Source organism: Leopardus geoffroyi, chromosome C2 (genome assembly GCF_018350155.1).
Source record: "Leopardus geoffroyi isolate Oge1 chromosome C2, O.geoffroyi_Oge1_pat1.0, whole genome shotgun sequence".
Lineage (NCBI taxonomy): Eukaryota > Metazoa > Chordata > Mammalia > Carnivora > Felidae > Leopardus > Leopardus geoffroyi.
Genome location: NC_059333.1, coordinates 84590101 through 84608849, shown reverse-complemented (window position 1 = coordinate 84608849; position 18749 = coordinate 84590101). Strand labels below are relative to the sequence as shown.

Genomic DNA, 18749 nt, shown 5'->3' with positions numbered 1-18749 from the left:
CTCTCAAAAAGAAAAGGAAAGAATTGTTTTAACCGCAAACACCTGTACGTTCGTGAAGTGTGCTTTAATTCAGCAAAAATACTGCACACAATAAATGTATATAACACTCAAGATGTATATGTGGCTACTTTTGAAGAAAACGAGACCTGGCGCTTCATTTCAGTCTTCCAAGTCAAAGCCTTGGCTTTTCCAGTGGCTTTTATATTCTTCCTTACCTTTATTTATCCATACCCTTATCTTACCTGGGTCTTGCTACTTCTGAGTGTTTTTGATTACAGGAGTTATAGGAAAAAAACTACCTTCCCATAGAAAATATTCTTCCCCTAACCTGTTCAATTTAGTAAGGCAAAACAGAGTCTCTCTTCCATTCTCCCGGAAACAGTGGTCTAGAGTGGACCAGGCACAGGGGAGTTGCAACTCTTCTCAACATTACTTAAAGGCAGTGATCAAGATTCCCCTAGCCCAGCTCAGTCATTTGTTTAAGAAGGGAGCTGCGTTATGCATTAAGACAAAGACTTTGACAATTTAATTAAACCTAAACTTGAGACCTCTGGAAATTAACCTTCAGTTGTTACACCCGAGATTGTGCGTATGCGTTTTGGGGGACGGGGGTACCAGAGAAGGCAGACAGCCACAGGAGGTAGAAAGAGGAGTCGGCAAGAAACTGCAGACTCTGGGGAGAGACAAGCGAGATTTAATCCTACCCCTGGGATGGGGGCCAGGGAGACAGAGGGCAGAAGCTGCACCTGGCCACACTCGCGGCTGGCCCCGCCCACCGGCTGACTCTGGTTCCCGAACGCTGCCGGGCGCGCCGGGCCCCAGGGTCCGCACAGCCGCTTTCGTCACGTCCGGGGGCGGGCCCGGGAGCCGGGGGCGGGCCCGGGTGCGGCTGAGGGGCCGGGCAGGGAGGGTGGGGTGGTGGTGGTGCTCCGGGTGACAGCGGTCAATAATGAAGGTGGCTGCGGCGTGGCGGCCGGCTCAGCTGCGCCGGGCGGGGGCGGCGCCGGGGCCGCGCCTGTAGGACCTCAGGGCCGGCGCGGCGAGATGGGGACCCGGCGCGGGGAGTGAGGTGGCGGCGGCGGCGAGCGGAACTTCAGCCAGAGGGGCACTCCCGCTTCCCCCTCTGGCTCGTCAGCTTCCACCTGCAGCCCCTCGGCCCCCGCGTGCCGCGGGACCGGGACGGCGACGGCGGGGGCATGTGGCGCTGGGTTCGGCAGCAGCTGGTAAGTGCCTCTTCCCCTCCCGGACGTCCGCCGCCGCGCGGCCTCTTGGGCCCTGATGGCGGGGTAGGGCTGGCGGCGCGGAGCCGCGAGGCCGGGGCTCGGGCGCCGGGCTAGGCCGCGACGGAGACGCGCGCGGGGCCGGAGCCGGAAAGCCCCTCACGGCCCCCGCACGCGTCTCGCCTCCGAGCCCCGGACTTCGCGGCCGGCCGGAGGCGGCTGCTTCCTCCCCGTGCTTCTGATTTCCTCCCTTCTCGCCGCTCCTGGCGCCGCGGCCGCGAGCCGGGGTCCGGAGCGGGTTCTGCGTTCCCCCTGAGGAAACGGGGCGAGGGTACGGAAAGAGACTGAGTGTTGGGGAGAGCCAAGAGGCTTGTGTTTCCTGCCCTTAACGATTTGGGACACATTTGAGCGAAGGGGAGGGGAAGGACTTAATCGCCCCGTCTTGTCACTGTTTGCAGTTGGGGTGTCACGATTCAGTGTTGGAGTTGGTTATCGAGGAGGGTACCGTATCTCATGTAACCACTCGCCTCGAAAGAAATTTTACTCAAGGCCTGGGTGAGGGAAAGAAAATATTCCAACACCCCGTCTACTTTCGGAAAAGATTTGGACGAAAGTTAAGAACTATGTTTTCCTTCTTACTCAAGTCAAACTTTTGGAATGTGAACCTTACTTTTTTCCATTCTGTCAAGGCAGTTTGAACGAGACAGGTTTGGAACCAATGGTTAACTTTGCAGTTTTACTGCAACATCTGGAGAAAAAAAAAAAAAATCTTAGAAAAGGGTGATTTAAAGCATATAAAAAGCGCCACCTTTCTCAGAATTAATTCAGAGAGAAAAATCTTTCCTGCCTCTTGGCAACTACAGCCCAGAAAATACAGCACTAAGGCAACAGTGACAATGAGGACAGAAATTGGTCCTGGCTGAAGAAGTCTAATCTTATCTCTATGATGAGGCCTTTTGCTGGCTGCTGCCTAATTTCTAAATCGCATTAATTAATGCTGCTACAACTCAGTATTTTCATTTACTACTTCAAAAGGCAGTGCAGCAAAAACGATTTTTGTGGCACTATAAAGATTTTGTGGGACTAAAGCATTGATACCTCTTTTTCCCTGCTCTAGAACAGCATTTTAATATTAAATCTGTTTTCAGAGCCAGCCTTCTCTTAATTCATTTTGCAAAAGGCATCGTGAAATATATTACTAGAAAAATATCTTATAAATTAACTGGAACTGCCAGCCACTTAAGTGTTGGCTTCCTATTTTTAGCTAATTGTAGATTCATATATATGCCTTGTTAGGAAACTAAGCTAATGATGTCATTATAACACGGTATTGTTGTAATACCCTGGCTTTATTGCAATAAGCCATAGCACAACTTGACTCTGGAAGTTAATGATTACAGATCTGATCTCATGCTTTTGATTTGCCAATCTTTATATTTAGAAGATTTATTTAGCTGATGCTGTTTTTGTGTGGTAGGAAGATCATTATAAAGTGGTTTTCTTAAAGCTTTTCTAATAGATTAAGACACTGCACCTAAGTGTTAGGTATTTCTGTTAACCCGAATAAAATCTTGGTTGTATAACCACTCTCATCTTCAAGATAGGCAATCTGGTAATGTTTTTTAAAATGGCTTCAAAGGAACACAACTAGAAGGAAGGACAGGAAGTTGTGTAGCTAATCTACAAGACAACTGCCTTACTGGGTAGTTAACAAGTTGAACAAGTTGCTGTGCATAAAAAATGCTATCTCTGACATCTAGTTGCACACCTCACTGGTTTTACTCTTAAGTTATCAGATCTAAGTTTGTAATCAGATCTGTTCCAGTGTGGGAGTTTATGTCTCTGATTAAGTGTGTACGGTCACTTAAATTATACATAATGGATAGTAGATGCACAGAGTCATGAAAGTTCATTTTACTATCCCAGGCCTAAACAGCTATTTTAGTTATTATGCCAGAAATTATTCAACTCAAAGTCTAGTTTAGATTATACTTCCATTCACTCTGTGGATTGAATGTCTTTTAGCAGTAGGTTCACTTTAAAAATTCAGGTAAGTGGGACAAACTTGGGGACATTAATAAGCAAATCACAAGAATGGGTTTTTTTGAGTTATAAACAATTCATTATATGAATCCTGATCTTAACAACTTACGTTGTCTTGCCAAAAAAGTTTCTTGTTATTTCATTACAAAAATAATTCCTTTGCTCTAATAATTCCTAATTTAAGAAATATTTGACTCTTTGTCTCCACACAGTATTTTCACTACTTGACACAATGAGAAAACTCAAGTTGATGTTTTCCCCTTGAGGAAGTAGAGTGAAAAGAAAAAATTGGCATATCTTTTTTCTTTTTCTTTTGTTCTTTTCTGGCTCACAGTGCTGAAGTTATTTTATACAAAGAGAATTCTAAGTAGAATTTCTTATGATATTTTTCTGATACAATTAGTATTATAGTATACTCATTTCTAACAGCATATTATGTGTATTAACCCTTTAGAGATGACAGCACCTTGATTACAATGGTGAAAATGCCATTAGCTATTCACTGTATTCTAATATTTGGATTTGGATGGTAGCCATTAACCACATACGCTATTAAAATTAAAATCCAATTAATTAAATTAAAAACTCATGTGCTTATTAGCTACCATATTGGACATTTCGGAGTAGAACATTTCATTATCACAGAAAATTCTATTGAACAGCGCTTCCTTAGACTTTTAAGTTAAAGTCTTTGCTAATACATATTTTAGTTGACATGTAATATTTCTTTACAGAACAATATAATGCCATGTTTTTAAAGCACTTACTGTGTGCAGACATTATAATCTAAATATTGGGGATGCAAATGTAAGTCTTATTCATCTTTGTATGTTCAGTGACTCACTGTACTTGACATGAAGTAGACATTGGGTACATGTATGCTGAGTAATGAATAGGTAAGGAAAGAATGAGTCCAGAGTTATTGCTTCCGTGTTTAGAAATAAAATGACAAAATTCAAGATTGACCACTCCAGAAGAAAACTAGAAAACTGTAATTTTACAAAAATCCAACTTAATCTTGTCATGCCAGGATACTATTTCTTAAATTGTTCTGCCTTCAGATTTTGGCTGTAGTAAAAGGCCTGGTGAGATGGTCTTCTGATTTGCTGAGAAAAATGGGAAGCTAAACTAAACTCTTTCAACTTTCTGTTCTCTCACACTTACCAAACTTGTTTATACCTGTATTTAATTCTTCCCTTTCCACCTGTCACAAAGAAAGGTGTGACTGTCCTCCTTTCCAAACTAACTGATCTACTTGTGCTCTAGATCCTGTCTTTGATCTTGCTCTCCACATGCCCTATCAATTATCTATACTATGTTTAGTCTTCTTTTCCTTTAACCTGTAAACATGTTGAAGTCTCCCTCTATTTTACTTTGTCGTGTACTTGTGGCTGTCAAATTATTTCCAATTTTCTAGAAAATAGATCTATATAATTGTGCTGTCCAGTACACTTGAAATGTAGCTAGACTTGAGATATTCTTAAGTATAAATACAGGATTTTGAAAACAGTAAAAAAAAAAAAAAAGGTAAAATGTCCCAATTTTTTATGTTTGTTACATGTTGAAATGATGGTATTTTTGATATATTGGGTGAAGTAAAATATATTATTTCAGTTAATTTTACCTGTTTCTTTTTATTTATTTTTCTAATGTGGTTACTAGAAATTTAAAAATTGTATATGTAGCTTGCATTTGTGGCTTATGTTATAGTGTTTCTGTTAGTGTTGCTGTATAACATGAAAAGTGTGTTTGTGTTTCTGTATAGCACATGATATAAGCCTGGATAACTCACTAGACTGTAAATATCTTAGGGTAGGGGCATATCTTATTCATCTTTATATCCCTTGTACTCAAGACAGCAGCTGGTCCATTCATAATAGATACTCACCAACCAAATGTTGGTTGAATAAATGATTATCAAATTTATTTCAGCATCAGTTTAGAAGTAGCTGTGTTCTTTGCCTTTCTCTTAAGAGTAGAAAAGGAGGCACAGGCCTATGGTAGTATCATTTTGGTATGGCTAAGTAAGTTTTATTTTTTTTTTTTTTAATTTTTTTTTTTCAACGTTTATTTATTTTTGGGACAGAGAGAGACAGAGCATGAACGGGGGAGGGGCAGAGAGAGAGGGAGACACAGAATCGGAAACAGGCTCCAGGCTCTGAGCCATCAGCCCAGAGCCCGACGCGGGGCTCGAACTCACGGACGGCGAGATCGTGACCTGGCTGAAGTCGGACGCTTAACCGACTGCGCCACCCAGGCGCCCCCTAAGTAAGTTTTAATCTCAGGAATTAGTGTTTAAGAACCTAGATCTTTGAATATTTGCTTCTTCTTTTTTTTTTTTTTTTAATTTTTTTTTTTCAACGTTTATTTATTTTTGGAACAGAGAGAGACAGAGCATGAACGGGGGAGGGGCAGAGAGAGAGGGAGACACAGAATCGGAAACAGGCTCCAGGCTCTGAGCCATCAGCCCAGAGCCCGACGCGGGGCTCGAACTCACGGACGGCGAGATCTTGACCTGGCTGAAGTCGGACGCTTAACCGACTGCGCCACCCAGGCGCCCCCTTTTTTTTTTTTTTTTGAATATTTGCTTCTTTTATCTCTGTGTTTAGACATATATTCTTAGACACCCAGCTTTTCATTTGATTAGGGAGGTCAAGCATTAGAGGAATACGAAATATCCCAGCAGCACTGAAGTAGGGACCTTGTTTAGATCCTCCAAAAGAACGTTATGATTGCCGTTATTGTCATTAAATATCCCTTCAATCCCTGCAGTCTGTTTTCAACCTAGCAGCCGGAATGATTTTATTAAAACACACATTAGATCATGTAATTCAGTGTTTAAACCCTTATAAGGACTTGCTTTCTTATAAGGACTTACAAGGTCCTTATAAGGTTTAAAACCATATAAGGACTGCTTGATCTGTATCCCTCTGTGCAACCTCCCTCTTCTTTGACCCCCCCCAAACTGCTTCTCAAATCCCATGTCACTTTTCCCTCACTTTGCTTTATCCACACTGGCTGCCTTGCAATTTATCGGAAGGGTCAGACATACTTCAATCTCAAGATCATTGTCCTGGCTATTACCTCTTCTAGGAATGTCAATCCCCCACATTGCCATCCGCTGGCTCCCTTATTCCCTTCAAGTCTTTATTCAATTGTTACTTATCAGTGAGGCTTTTTCTGGACATTGACTATAAAACTGTAAACCTTCCCAATACTTCCCTATTCCCCAGCCCTTTTTTTATTTCTCTAAGCACTTAACACTATTTAACATACTCTGTAATTTATTTATTTGTCTCATTTATCTCATGAAGGCAAGGATTTTTGTCTATTTTTAGTTCTCCATATAGCAAAAATTTTCTCAACTCTTTATCTACTTTTCAGTAACACCATTTCTTTCTCATTTAGTTATTTATTCACTTGAACATTTTCTGAACACCTAATCTGTGATAGCATGTTGCTAGGCTCTCATAATACAAAATAAAGCAACCTTGGCCCTACCCAGTCTTTTAGGAGGCTTTTCTTCTGAAATGGATATTTGGATTGTTGTCATTTTTTCCTATTACAAAAATGTTGCATTGATCATATTTATGTTTTTGTGGTTTTTTTTTTAATTGGAATACTTAGAACTGGAATTGTTGGGTAATGGGGTGTATACATTATAACTATTAGCATGTATTGCCAAATTATTTTCCAAAACATGTGAGTTCCTCTTTCCCTATATCTTCATCAACACTTTGTACTGTCAGACCTGAAAAAATTTACCAATTTGATGGATGTGAATTGTATTTTATTTTGTTCTAATTTGCATTTCCCTGATTGCTAGTGAGATTCAAGTGTCCTGTATTTCATTCATATGAATATATTTCTTGTTTTTCTATTGGATAGTTTGTCTTTTCCTTATTAGTTCTTTCAATAATCTGTATTCTAATTCTTTGTTGTGTTTTTTGTAAATATTTTCTTCCAGTTCATCCTCCCTTGTATGTATTTAACTTTGTCGATGGTGTCTTTTTTTTGACACAAATTTTAAAGCTATTTGTAGGTAAATGTATTAGGACTAATGATTTTATTTATAATAAACAAGTTTATTACTTGTTTAGATATTCCTTTCATACACCAGGATCATAAAGCTGTTTTTCTAGTGTTTTCTTCAAATTGTCTTAAAATTTAGTTTTTCAACATTTAGGAATTGATTTTTGTGTATGAAATAGAGAATTTATTTTCTCCCGTATGGAATTATTTGTCCCAGTACTTTTTATTGAATGAGCCATCTTTTCCCCCACTAATCAGTGTTGTTTGACTTCTCTGTCATATACTAGCATTCTCTTTCATGCATCTTGTTCTCTTCCTAAGTTCTGTCTTCAGTTTAATTCATCTGTTGATCTGGTGCGCCAGAAATGCACTTTTTTATTGTTTTTCATTTAATTCCAGTGTAGTTAACATGCAGTGTTATATTAGTTTCAGGTGTACAATCTAGTGAGTCAGTGATTCTATACATTACTCAGTGCTCATCATTATAAGTGTACTCTTAATCCCCTTTACTTATTTCACCCATCCCCACTCTGGTAACCATCAGTTTGTTGTCTATAGATAAGAGTCTGTTTCTTGGTTAATTTTTCTCTCCTCTTTTTCCCTTTGCTTATTTGTTTTGTTTCTTAAATTCCACACATAAGTGAAATCATATGGTATTTGTCTTTCTGTGACTGGCTTATTTTGCTTAGCATTATATGCGCTAATACTATATTTTCATTATACTTGTGAATGGCAAGATTTCATTCCTTTTTATGGCTGAGTAACATTCCATATATACATTTTCCTATCCATTTATCTATTGATAAAATGAGTTGCTTCCATAATTTGGCTATTGTAAATAATGCTGCTCTAAACATGAGGGTGTATGTATCCCTTTGAATTAGTGTTTTTGTATTTTTGGAATAAGTACCCAGTAGTGTGATTACTGAATCATAGGTTAGTTCCATTTTTAACTTTTTGAACCGCTTTTATCCACAGCGGCTACACCAGTTTGCTCTCCCACCAGCAGGACACAAAGGTTCCTACTTTTCCACATCCTAACACCTTTTGTTTCTTGTGTTTTTTAAAAAAAAATTTTTTAACGTTTATTTATTATTAAGAGACAGAGCATGAGCGTGGGAGGGGCAGAGAGAGGGGGAGACACAGAATCTAAAGCAGGCTCCAGGCTCTCAGCTGTCAGCACAGAGCCTGATGCGGGGCTCAAACTCATGAACTGCGAGATCATGGCCGGAGCCAAAGTCGGATGCTTAACTGACAGAGCCACCCAGGTATCCCTCTTGTGTTTTTTATTTTAGCCATTCTGATAGGTGTGGGGTAATGTCTCATTGTAGTTTTGATTTGCAGTTCTTTGATGATGAATTATGTTGAGCATCTGTAATTCTTCTTTGGAGAAATGTCTACTCATGTCTTCTGCCCATTTTTAATTGGATCATTTGTTTTACGGGTGTTGAGACGTATAAGTTCTTTATTTTGGATACTAACCTTTTATGGATATGTCACTTGCAAGTATCTTCTCCCATTCAGCAGGTTGTCTTTTAGTTTTGTCAATTGTTTCCTTCACTGTGCAGAAGCTTTATATTTTGATGTAGTCCCAATAGTTTATTTTTGCTTTTATTTCCCTTGCCTTCAGAGACATACCTAGAAAAAAGTTGCTATGTCCAAAGTCAGAGAAATACTGCCTGTGCTCTCCTCTAGGATTTTTATAGTTTCAGGGGTCACATTTAGGTCCTTAATCCTTTTGACTTTATCTTTTTGTATGGTGTAAGCCAGCGGTCCAGTTTCATTCTTTTGCATGTAGCCATCCAGTTCTCACAGCACCATTTGTTGAAGAAGCTATCTTTTCCTTATTACATATTCTTTCCTCCTTTGTCAAAGATTGACCATATAAATGTGGGTTTATTTCTGGGCTTCTGTTCCATTGAACAATGGGCCTATTTTTGTGCCAATATGATAGATAGCATTTTGATTACTGCAGCTTTGTAGTGCAACTTGAAGTCTGGGATTGTTATACCTCCAGCTTTGTTTTTCTTTTCCAGATTGTTTTGGGTATTTGGGGTCTTCTGTGGTTCCATACAAATTTTAGGATTGCTTGTTCTAGTTCTGTGAAAAATGTTGGTATTTTGATGGGAGTGCATTAAATCTGTAGATTTATATATGGCCTTTATTATGTTGAGGTATGTTCCTTCTGATCCTACTTTGTTGAGGGCTTTTATCATGAATGGATGTCGTACTGTGTCAAATGCTTTTTCTGCATCTATTGAAATGATCATATGGTTTTTATCTCTTTTATTGATGTGATGTATCACATTGATTGACTTGCAAATATTGAGCCACGCTTGCATCTTAGGGATAAATCCCACTGATCATGATGAATGGTTTTTTTTTAATGTATCATTAGATTCAGTTTGCTAATATTTTGTTGAGGATTTTTGCATCGGTGTTCATCAGAGATATGGCCTGTAGTTTTCTTTTTTTCTTTCTTTCTATCTTTTTTTTTTTTTTTTTTTTTTTTTGTAGTTTCTTTATCTGGTTTTGGTATCAAGGTAATGCTGGCTTCATAGAATGAATCAGGAAGTTTTCCATCCTCTTCTATTTGTTGGAATAGTTTGAGAAGAATGGATATCATGTCTTCTTTAATGTTTATTTATTTATTTATTTTGAGAGAGAGAGAGAAGGAGGGCAAGAGGATGTGTGAAGGGGAGGGACAGAGAGAAAACACAGAGGATCCCTGGCAGGCTGTGTTGTCAGCGTGGAACTGGACATGGGGCTCGATCTCACAAACCATGAGATCATGACCTGAGCCAAAACCAAAAGGTGGATGCTTAACTGACTGATTCACCAAGGTGCCCCTTTATCTTCTTTAGGTCATTTTGTTCAGTAGAATTTACCTATGAAGCCATCTGGTCCTGGACTTGTTTGTTAAGAGTTTTTTGATTATTGATTCAGTTTCATCACTGGTAATCAGTCTGTTCAAATTTTGTATTTCTTCCAGATTCAGTTTCGGGAGGTTGTGTGTTTCTATGAATTTATCTATTTCTTCTAGGTTATCCCAATTTGTTGGCATATAATTTTTCATAATATTCTGTTACAATCTTTTGTAGTTTGTGGTGTCAGTTGTTATTTCTCTCCTTTCCTTTTTCTTTCTGATTTTATTTGAGTGTGTTCCCTCCCTCCCTCTCCCTTTAATGAGTCTGGCTAAAGGTTTATCAATTTTGTTGATATTTTCAAAGAACCAACTCCTGGTTTTATTATCTGTTCTATTTTTTAGTTTCTATTTTATTTATTTCCGCTGTAATCTTTATTATTTCCTTCTACTAGTTTTGGGTTTCATTTGTTTTTCTTTTTCCGGATGCTTTAGGTAGAAGGTTAGGCTGTTTATTTGGGTTTTTTCTTCTTTAGGTAGGCCTGTATTGCTATAAACTTCCCTCTTAGAACAACTTTTGCTGTATCCTAAAGATTTTGGACTGATGTGTTTTCATTTTCATTTGTCTCTGTGTATTTTTTTTTATTTTGTCTTTGATTTCTTGGTTGACCCGTTCATTGTCTGGTAGCATTTATTTAACCTCCATGTATTTGTGAGCTTTCCAGGCTTTTTCTTGTGGTTGATTTCTAGTTTCATAGCATGTGGTCAGAAAAGATGGTATGACTTTGATCTTTTTGAATTTGTTGAGACTTATTTTGTGGCCTGATATGTGATTGTTGATTTTCTGTTTAGATCATCTATTCATTAATGTAACTGGGGTGTTATGCACTGTCTTAATTATAGTATTTTTTATAAAGTCTTGATGTCTGGCTGAACAGAACCCCCAATCCTTTTTTTCTTTCAGAATTGCATTGATCTTTACCCTTACATATGCTGTTTTTAATCAGTTTACCTACTTCTGTGGAGAATCATTCTAGGATTTTGATTGACTTTGCATTTAATTTGTTAAGTTTCTTTTCATATTTTTCTCTTTGATGAGGTAGACGCTATGGATTGTATTTTATTATTTTCTAGCTATACCTATATATTGAGTATCTCTATCTGCCTACAAATAATATAGGGATTTACATTTTATCTCAAGTATTTCCACTCTCACTTTTCACATTACTATTACATAATAGTTTAGCTCTACTTTTTTCCCTTTTACCAGCTTTATTGAGATTTAACTCACATACCATACAATTTACCCATTTAAAGTTTCAATTTTTTTAGTATATTCATAGAATTGTGCAGCCAACACCATACTCCAATGTTAGGACATTTTTATACCCCTAAAAGAGACTATGTTCCCAGTAATTCTCACTTTCCATTCCTCCAAACCTGTAGCCCCCAGCCCTAATCAGTCACTAATCTACTTTCTGTCTCTATCGATTTGCCTGCTGTGGACATTTCATATAAATAGCATCATACAGTATTTGGTATTTTGTGACTGTTTTCTTTCACCTGGCATAATATTTTCAAGGTTCATTGATGTCATAGCACATATCAGTAATTCATTCCTTTCTTTGTCAAATAATATTTCATTGTATGGATATAGTACATTTTGTTTATTCATCAGTTGGTGGATATTTAGTTTGTTTCCACCTTTTGGCTAGAAATAACACTACTTTGACCTCTAATGGACAGGTCTTTGCATCCATATATATTTTCATTTCTCTTGGGTATATACCTAAAGTGTGGAGTTACTGGATCATATGGTAACTCTATTTTTAACTTTGTGAGGAATTGCCAAACTATTTTCCAAAGTGGCTGCACCATTTTACATTCCCACCAGCAGTTTTTAAGTGTTCTGGTGTCTTCATATCCTTGTCAACTCTTGGTTTTGTCTTTTTAATTATAGCCATCATGGTGGGAATGATACCTCATTGTGGTTTTGATTTACATTTTGCTAATAACTAATGATTTCAAACATCTTCTCATGTCCCTATTAGCCATTTGCACCTTTTCTGGAGAAATGCCTATTCAAATCTTTTTGTCCATTAAAAAATTTTTGAAGGGGGCACCTGGGTAGCTCAGTTGGTTGATCATCTGACCCTTGACTTCAGCCCAGGTCATAATCCTAGGGTCATAAGATCGAGCCCCACATTGGGCTCTGTACTGAGTTGAGCCTACTTAAAATTCTTTCTCTCTCTGCCTCTCTCCCCCATTTGTGAGTGCGCTCTCTCTCTCTCTCTCTCTCTCTCTCTCTCGTTCTCTCTCTCGAATAAAATTAGAATACTTTTAATTGAGTTCTAAGAGTTTTTTTTACTCTAGATACAAGACCCTTAGCAAATAAATAATTTGCAAATATTTTCCCCCATAATGTGTGTTCTAGTTCTGCTTGTTTTTAAACTCAAACATTTTCCAACTTTTTAGCAGTTACTCATTTTTATTTTCTACTAAAATTTAATGATTTCTTTTACTTACCATTGTTTCTTGCGTACCACCTCTTCCCTTTGGATTTACTTTTATTTTTAATGAAATACATTCTTTTGTAGGGGTGATCTGTTTCAGTTTTTATGTCTTTATTTCATAATTATTATTGAACACTAATTTAGGTACAGAATTCTAGATTAACATTTACTTTCACTCAATATTGAAGATACTACTTATTCCATTGCTTTCTGACATTTATAATTGCTGGTATAAAATATGTTTTTAATCTAATTGCCATTACTTTGTTAGTAATCTGTGTTACATGGATTTTAGGGTTATCTCTTTGTCCTTGATATTTTGTAATTTTGTGCTGTATCTATAATATTTTTTCATGTTTTTCCTACTCTGCACTTGTGTGTGCTTTCAGGCTGAAGGCTCTTATTAATATGGTTCAGAAAAATTTTCAGCTATTTTTTTTCTTTAAATATTGCTTCTCAAAGAATAAAATCATTCCATTTGCAGTAACATGGATGGAACTGGAGGGTATTATGCTAAGTGAAATAAGTCAGTCAGAGAAAGATAGATATCATATGTTTTCACTCATATGTAGATCTTGAGAAACTTAACGGAAGACCATGGGAGAAGGGAAGGGGAAAAATAGTTACAGAGAGGGAGGCAAACCATAAGAGACTCTTAAATACAGAGAACAGAGGGTTGATGAGGGGTGGGGGAGAGGGGAAAGTGGGTGATGGGCATCGAGGAGGGCACTTGTTGGGATGAGTACTGGGTGTTGTGTGTAAGCCAATTTGACAATAAATTATATTAAAAATACATATATACACACATACATACATACATACATACATACATACTGCTTCTCAGCCTCTAATATTCTCAGTCTAGAACTCTTGCTTGATACTACTCTGTCTTCTATGGCTTTTAAACTTCTTTTTCATATTTCTCATGTATTTTCTCTCTGTGTTGCTTTCACTGTGAATACCTTAGTTCTAGCTTCCAGTTCACTAATTCTCACACCTGTGTCCAATCTAGAGTTCATGCTGTCTTCTGAATATTTAAGTGATTTTTTTATTTCCATATTTATTGGACCTCTTTCAGTTTTGTCTGTTTTTGATGCATATCTGTGTGGTTTTTCTCATAATATTTTCTTTTAAAAAAAGAGATATTATTGTTATCTCTTTGGAGGTTTTATACATATTTAAAGGTACACAAATTTTTTTCAGCTTCCTTTAAGTTGAACCTGACTCTAGGACCCAGATACAAAGGGATGCTATTAATCCTTATCGTGTCAAAGGATTTGAACTTCAGACTGCCTGTTTCTAGACATGGAGTCCCAAAGGCTCAACCCCTGATTACAGAAATGATTATCTTATTTTAAACTTAGCTAAGTCTTTTCTTTTTAATTTTTAAATGTTTTTATTTTCGAGAGAGACCGAGCACAAGTAGGGGAGGGGCAGAGAGAGAGAGGGAGACAGAATTGGAAGCAGGCTTCAAGCTCAGAGCTGTCAGCACAGAGCCTGATGCAGGACTTGAACCCGTGAACCTGGAGATCATGACCTGAGCTGAAGTTGGATGCTTGACTGACTGAATCACCTGGGCAGCCCAAATCTTCTTAATTAAAGAAAAACAGGTATTTTATACATCTTTGCTTTTGTGAAGCAAAGGGAAGAGCTCACAGTATGGACTTTTCCAAGGCCAATAACTAATATCAGCAGCAAGACTTGAACCTAGAGAGTTTTTCCAGAGAGTTTAGCAGTGTAGGAGAGAATTAGCAGTAGCAGCAGTTTTCCCTGTATCTCTCTTTCCCAATCCTGCCACCTTAAATCTGCTCAAGAGTGAGGCAACACTAGGGAATGAGTTAGGAGAAGAAATTTCTAGGCAACAGTTGTACTCTGGAGACACAAGTGACAGGTTTGTAGAGGAAGAGGAGAGAAGTGGTGGAGAGTTCCTGTAGTTATTCAGCTATAGCCATTCTCAAGTTGACACAATATTTTAGGTACCAGAAGTTGTTAGAACTTGCTTGTACCTTAGTGTATACCCTCTTGAAAATGTTATCTACTATAAAATGCAATATATGTAAATTGATTTTGAACAGCATGGCAAGTTTTTTTGTTTTTTTTTTTTTGTTTGTTTTTGTTTTTTTTACAGTTTTCATGTTTTTAGTTTCCTTTTTGTCTTGAACCGTGGGAGATCAAAAATTTATTTTGAAGTTTGACAAGTTTGTGATGTTGAAATAGATATTAGAAATGATGAAAAGAGATAGGATGGTTGTCCATTTTAATTAATAACTCTTATTACACCTGTAATGGAATTATGTCACATTTAACTCTATTAAGAAGGATGTATTTGATAATCTTCTAAAGGGAAAAAAGTGAGTCATCTAAGGAGTTACTGCTATTTCAGTTAAAATTTTACTCATTTTACTTGATATTTTGTTTCTTTTTTTGTGTGTTTAAGAGGCCTTATTTTTTCTAAATGAAGTTTTATATAGAACAGAGGCCCTTGGGGTGTCTGGGTGGCTCAGTCAGTTGGGTGTCTGACTTCGGCTCAGGTCATGATATCACAGCTCGTGAGTTCAAGCCCCGCATCGGGCTCTGTGCTGACAGCTCAGAGCCCGGAGACTGCTTGGGATTCTGTGTCTCCCTCTCTGCCCCTCCCCTGCTCATACTCTGTCTCTCTCTCTCTCTCTCTCAAAAGTAAATAAACATTAAAAAAATAAATAAATAAAAAGAACAGAGGCCCTGACTTCTCATTTTGGTATTTCCACAGTACCAAGCATACTACCTAGTATATAGTCAGTGCTCATAATATTTATAAATTTTATTTTTTAAAAATTAATAGGATAATTTAATAAAGGACATACTAAGTAGTTTGATATTTCAGAATGCTCAGATGTCTTTACTCACATTTGGTACACTGCGTCACATTGTATCAAGCACATCTTTTCCAATAAATACTTGTGTTACTTATTGGTATTCTAAGATTTTGCTTTGAAGAAAGAGTCCTTTGCAATGAGTGCAGTTGGCAGATAAAGCGTAAGTAGTTGTAGTCAGTTCATCTTAATCATATGTACATAGGAAATTGTTTCTTCAGTCTTATATCTCCTGAGTTACAAAGGGAATATAGATATATTTGCTTATCTCAGTTCTCCACTGTGCTCTTTAATATACAAGTTTGAAAAATGCTAACAAAGGTATAAGGGTGGACTTGATTCTTTACTATTGAAAAACTGGCAAATGGTTCTCCAATGTGTGTTTTCCTGTTGAAATTTAAATGTGAAGGCACAGGCCTCTAACTTAGATATGCAGGAGACTCCTTCCCTCCCGCCCTTTGTGGTTCCAATTCTTTATGCAACTTTAAAGGAAATTGGTACATTGCTTACCTGCTAGTGCTGTCAACCTTTTTTCCAGCATATATTTGCAGAATTTGAAAACAAAACAAAAAAATTTAAAAACTTAGGTATTTATTAGGGGACAGTGAAAGTCAAAATTCTTAAAAATTTTTTTAATGTTTATTCTATTTTTTTTAATGTTTCTTTTTTTTTTTTTTAATTTTTTTTTTTTTTCAACGTTTATTTTATTTTTGGGACAGAGAGAGACAGAGCATGAACGGGGGAGGGGCAGAGAGAGAGGGAGACACAGAATCGGAAACAGGCTCCAGGCTCTGAGCCATCAGCCCAGAGCCTGACGCGGGGCTCGAACTCACGGACCGCGAGATCGTGACCTGGCTGAAGTCGGACGCTTAACCGACTGCGCCACCCAGGCGCCCCTAATGTTTCTTTTTTGAGAGAGAGAGAGAGAATGAGCTGGGGAAGGGCAGAGAGAGAGGGAGACAGAATCTGAAGCAAGCACCAGGCTCTGAGCTGTCAGCACAGAGCCCAACATGGGACTCGAACTCATGAACTGTGAGATCATGACCTGAGCTGAAGTTGGAGGCTTAACTGACCGAGCTACCCAGATGCCCCTAAAATGTTTATTCTTAGAGGGGTGGGTGCAGACAGACAGAGAGAGAGAGAGAGAGAGAGAGAGAGAGACAGAACCTGAAGCAGGCTCCACACTTCAAGCTGTCAGCATAGAGCCCAATGCAGGGCTTGAACTCATGAACCCCGAGATCATGACCTGAGCTGAAGTCGGACACTTAACTGACTGAGTCACCCAGGTGCCCCTGAAAGTCAAAATTCTTAAGTAATCATAGATGGTTTTGATAATCTTTATACTGTCTCCTATACCATGAGTTCGCTAATGATGATGTTTCCCATAGATTGAGATAAAGTTTTCAGTTACTCTATGCAAAATAAGAAAAACTAGGTCAATGTAATGCCCGTGTGTGTGTGTGTGTGTGTGTGTGTGTGTGTGTGTGTGTTTGCTTCAGTTTGTAGATGTGCTTGTTTTTAAGGACTATTTTTTTAACTTTTAAAAAATAAACTTTTTATCTTAGAATAGTTTCAGATTTACAGAGAAGTTGGAAAGATAATACAAAGAATTTGTGTATATTCCCTTCACCCAGTTTCTCTTACTAATATTTTACATTACTAGGTTAAACTTGTTACACTGTGAACTAATATTAATACATTATTATTAGTTAAACACTATACTTTATTCAGATGTTAGTTTTTCACCAGTGTTCTTTCTTCTGCTTCAAAACTCCATCTGGCATAACACATTACATTTAATGATTCCTTGATCCTTCAATAATTTTGTCTTTCTCATAACTTGATTTTTCTCCCTGTTTACCAGGTGCTTCATTTCAAACCTAAAAATATTTGCTTACACTAAAAAATACATATATTTTATTTGATTCAGCTGTAATTACTATCCCTACTTCCCCACTCTCTTCTTTACCCCTATTTAATCAATCCATTATAGCCTTTTTAATTTTATTCAAACTGTGTTGATCAAAGTCACCAGTGATTTCCTAATTATTAAATTGGGTACTCTTTTTTTCAGTTTTCATCTTTCTCTACAGCATATGAAATAATTCTTTTTTGCAACTTCTTCCTGTGTTTCTGCCACACCTCTCCTCTCTTTTCCTTCTCTCTGGTGATCTTTCTCCTTTGCTTATTCCTTTTCTCCCACGTGTATCTTAAATGATAGCCTTGAGAATTCCATCTCTTGCCCTTTTTCTCTTCTTCCACTGTGCACTCATAACAGGCAGTTTCATACATTCTTTGATTTTAACTATCATCTTTATGCTTGCTGGGTTCCTATCCCAAGTCCAACCCTCTTTCCTAACATCTAAACAAAAATATCCAGTTGCTTTCTAAATATCTATGCTGGGTGTCCCACATTGAAATGAGAAAATAATTGTAGTTTGATCTTAAATATGTGAGTAGAAATAGGAAATTAGGTGATATGTAAGGTAAATAAGGCCTAAATCACTGAAGTTTTATCAACTCCAGGTGGGCAGGGATTAAGTCATCTATTTCTTTATATCACCACTAGTCCTTAGCTTATTACAAAGCACGTAGAAAGTACTCAGTAAATACCCTTTGATTGATTGCTAAAGGAAATTCTTTTCATTACATGTAGAAGTCAAGAACTAGATCAGCAGTACAATTTTAATAGTCATTATGCAGTGTAAATGAACTACTTGCTTCCTGGAAGAAGTGAAAATAGTCGTCTGTGTCTTTTAAAAATACATTTTTAGAATTATGTCAGTTTGACCCAATGTTGCTAAATAATAATTTTTCTGCTTGAGGTTTAATTTTCAATTTTTTGTACCAGTAGTTTAGGATTTGCTGGGTCCTATTTGTTTAACCTTGTACATATATGTTTTATTTTCTTCCGAAGCATGTTTTTTAGGTTCCCAGTGCATAAAATTTATAAGACAATTATCATTTATCCACCCTGCTGTTTTCTACTTTTTGTTTCAGTTCTTGCCTAAATAACTAAATAGGATTCACTCAGCATGTCTGTTCTTTAATTTCAATATATTTTTATGTTGTTTTTATAATTTTTTACCTAATACATTAGCTTGTTTAAATCTATACTTGAAAATATTTGTTGTGGTTTCCTGGTTTGAATACTGGCAGTACTGCTTATGGTAAAAGCAGCAGCTTCTTCCTTGAGGGATTCTGTTATAGACCCAAGACAGTGAGT

The 18749-nt window shown here is 37.5% G+C and overlaps 1 protein-coding gene across 10 annotated transcripts in view; it reads left to right on the top strand.

The window, feature by feature from the left end:
• Window positions 1–874: 874 nt before the first annotated feature.
• Window positions 875–18749, top strand: part of ATP11B (ATPase phospholipid transporting 11B (putative)) — a 127436-nt gene continuing 109561 nt past the window's right edge. For all 10 annotated transcript variants that reach the window (XM_045502854.1, XM_045502862.1, XM_045502853.1 and 7 more), the window contains exon 1: window positions 875–1223. In XM_045502854.1, the coding sequence (XP_045358810.1) occupies window positions 1197–1223 (27 nt within the window). In that variant the 5' untranslated portion in view covers window positions 875–1196. The remainder of the gene's footprint in view (window positions 1224–18749) is intronic.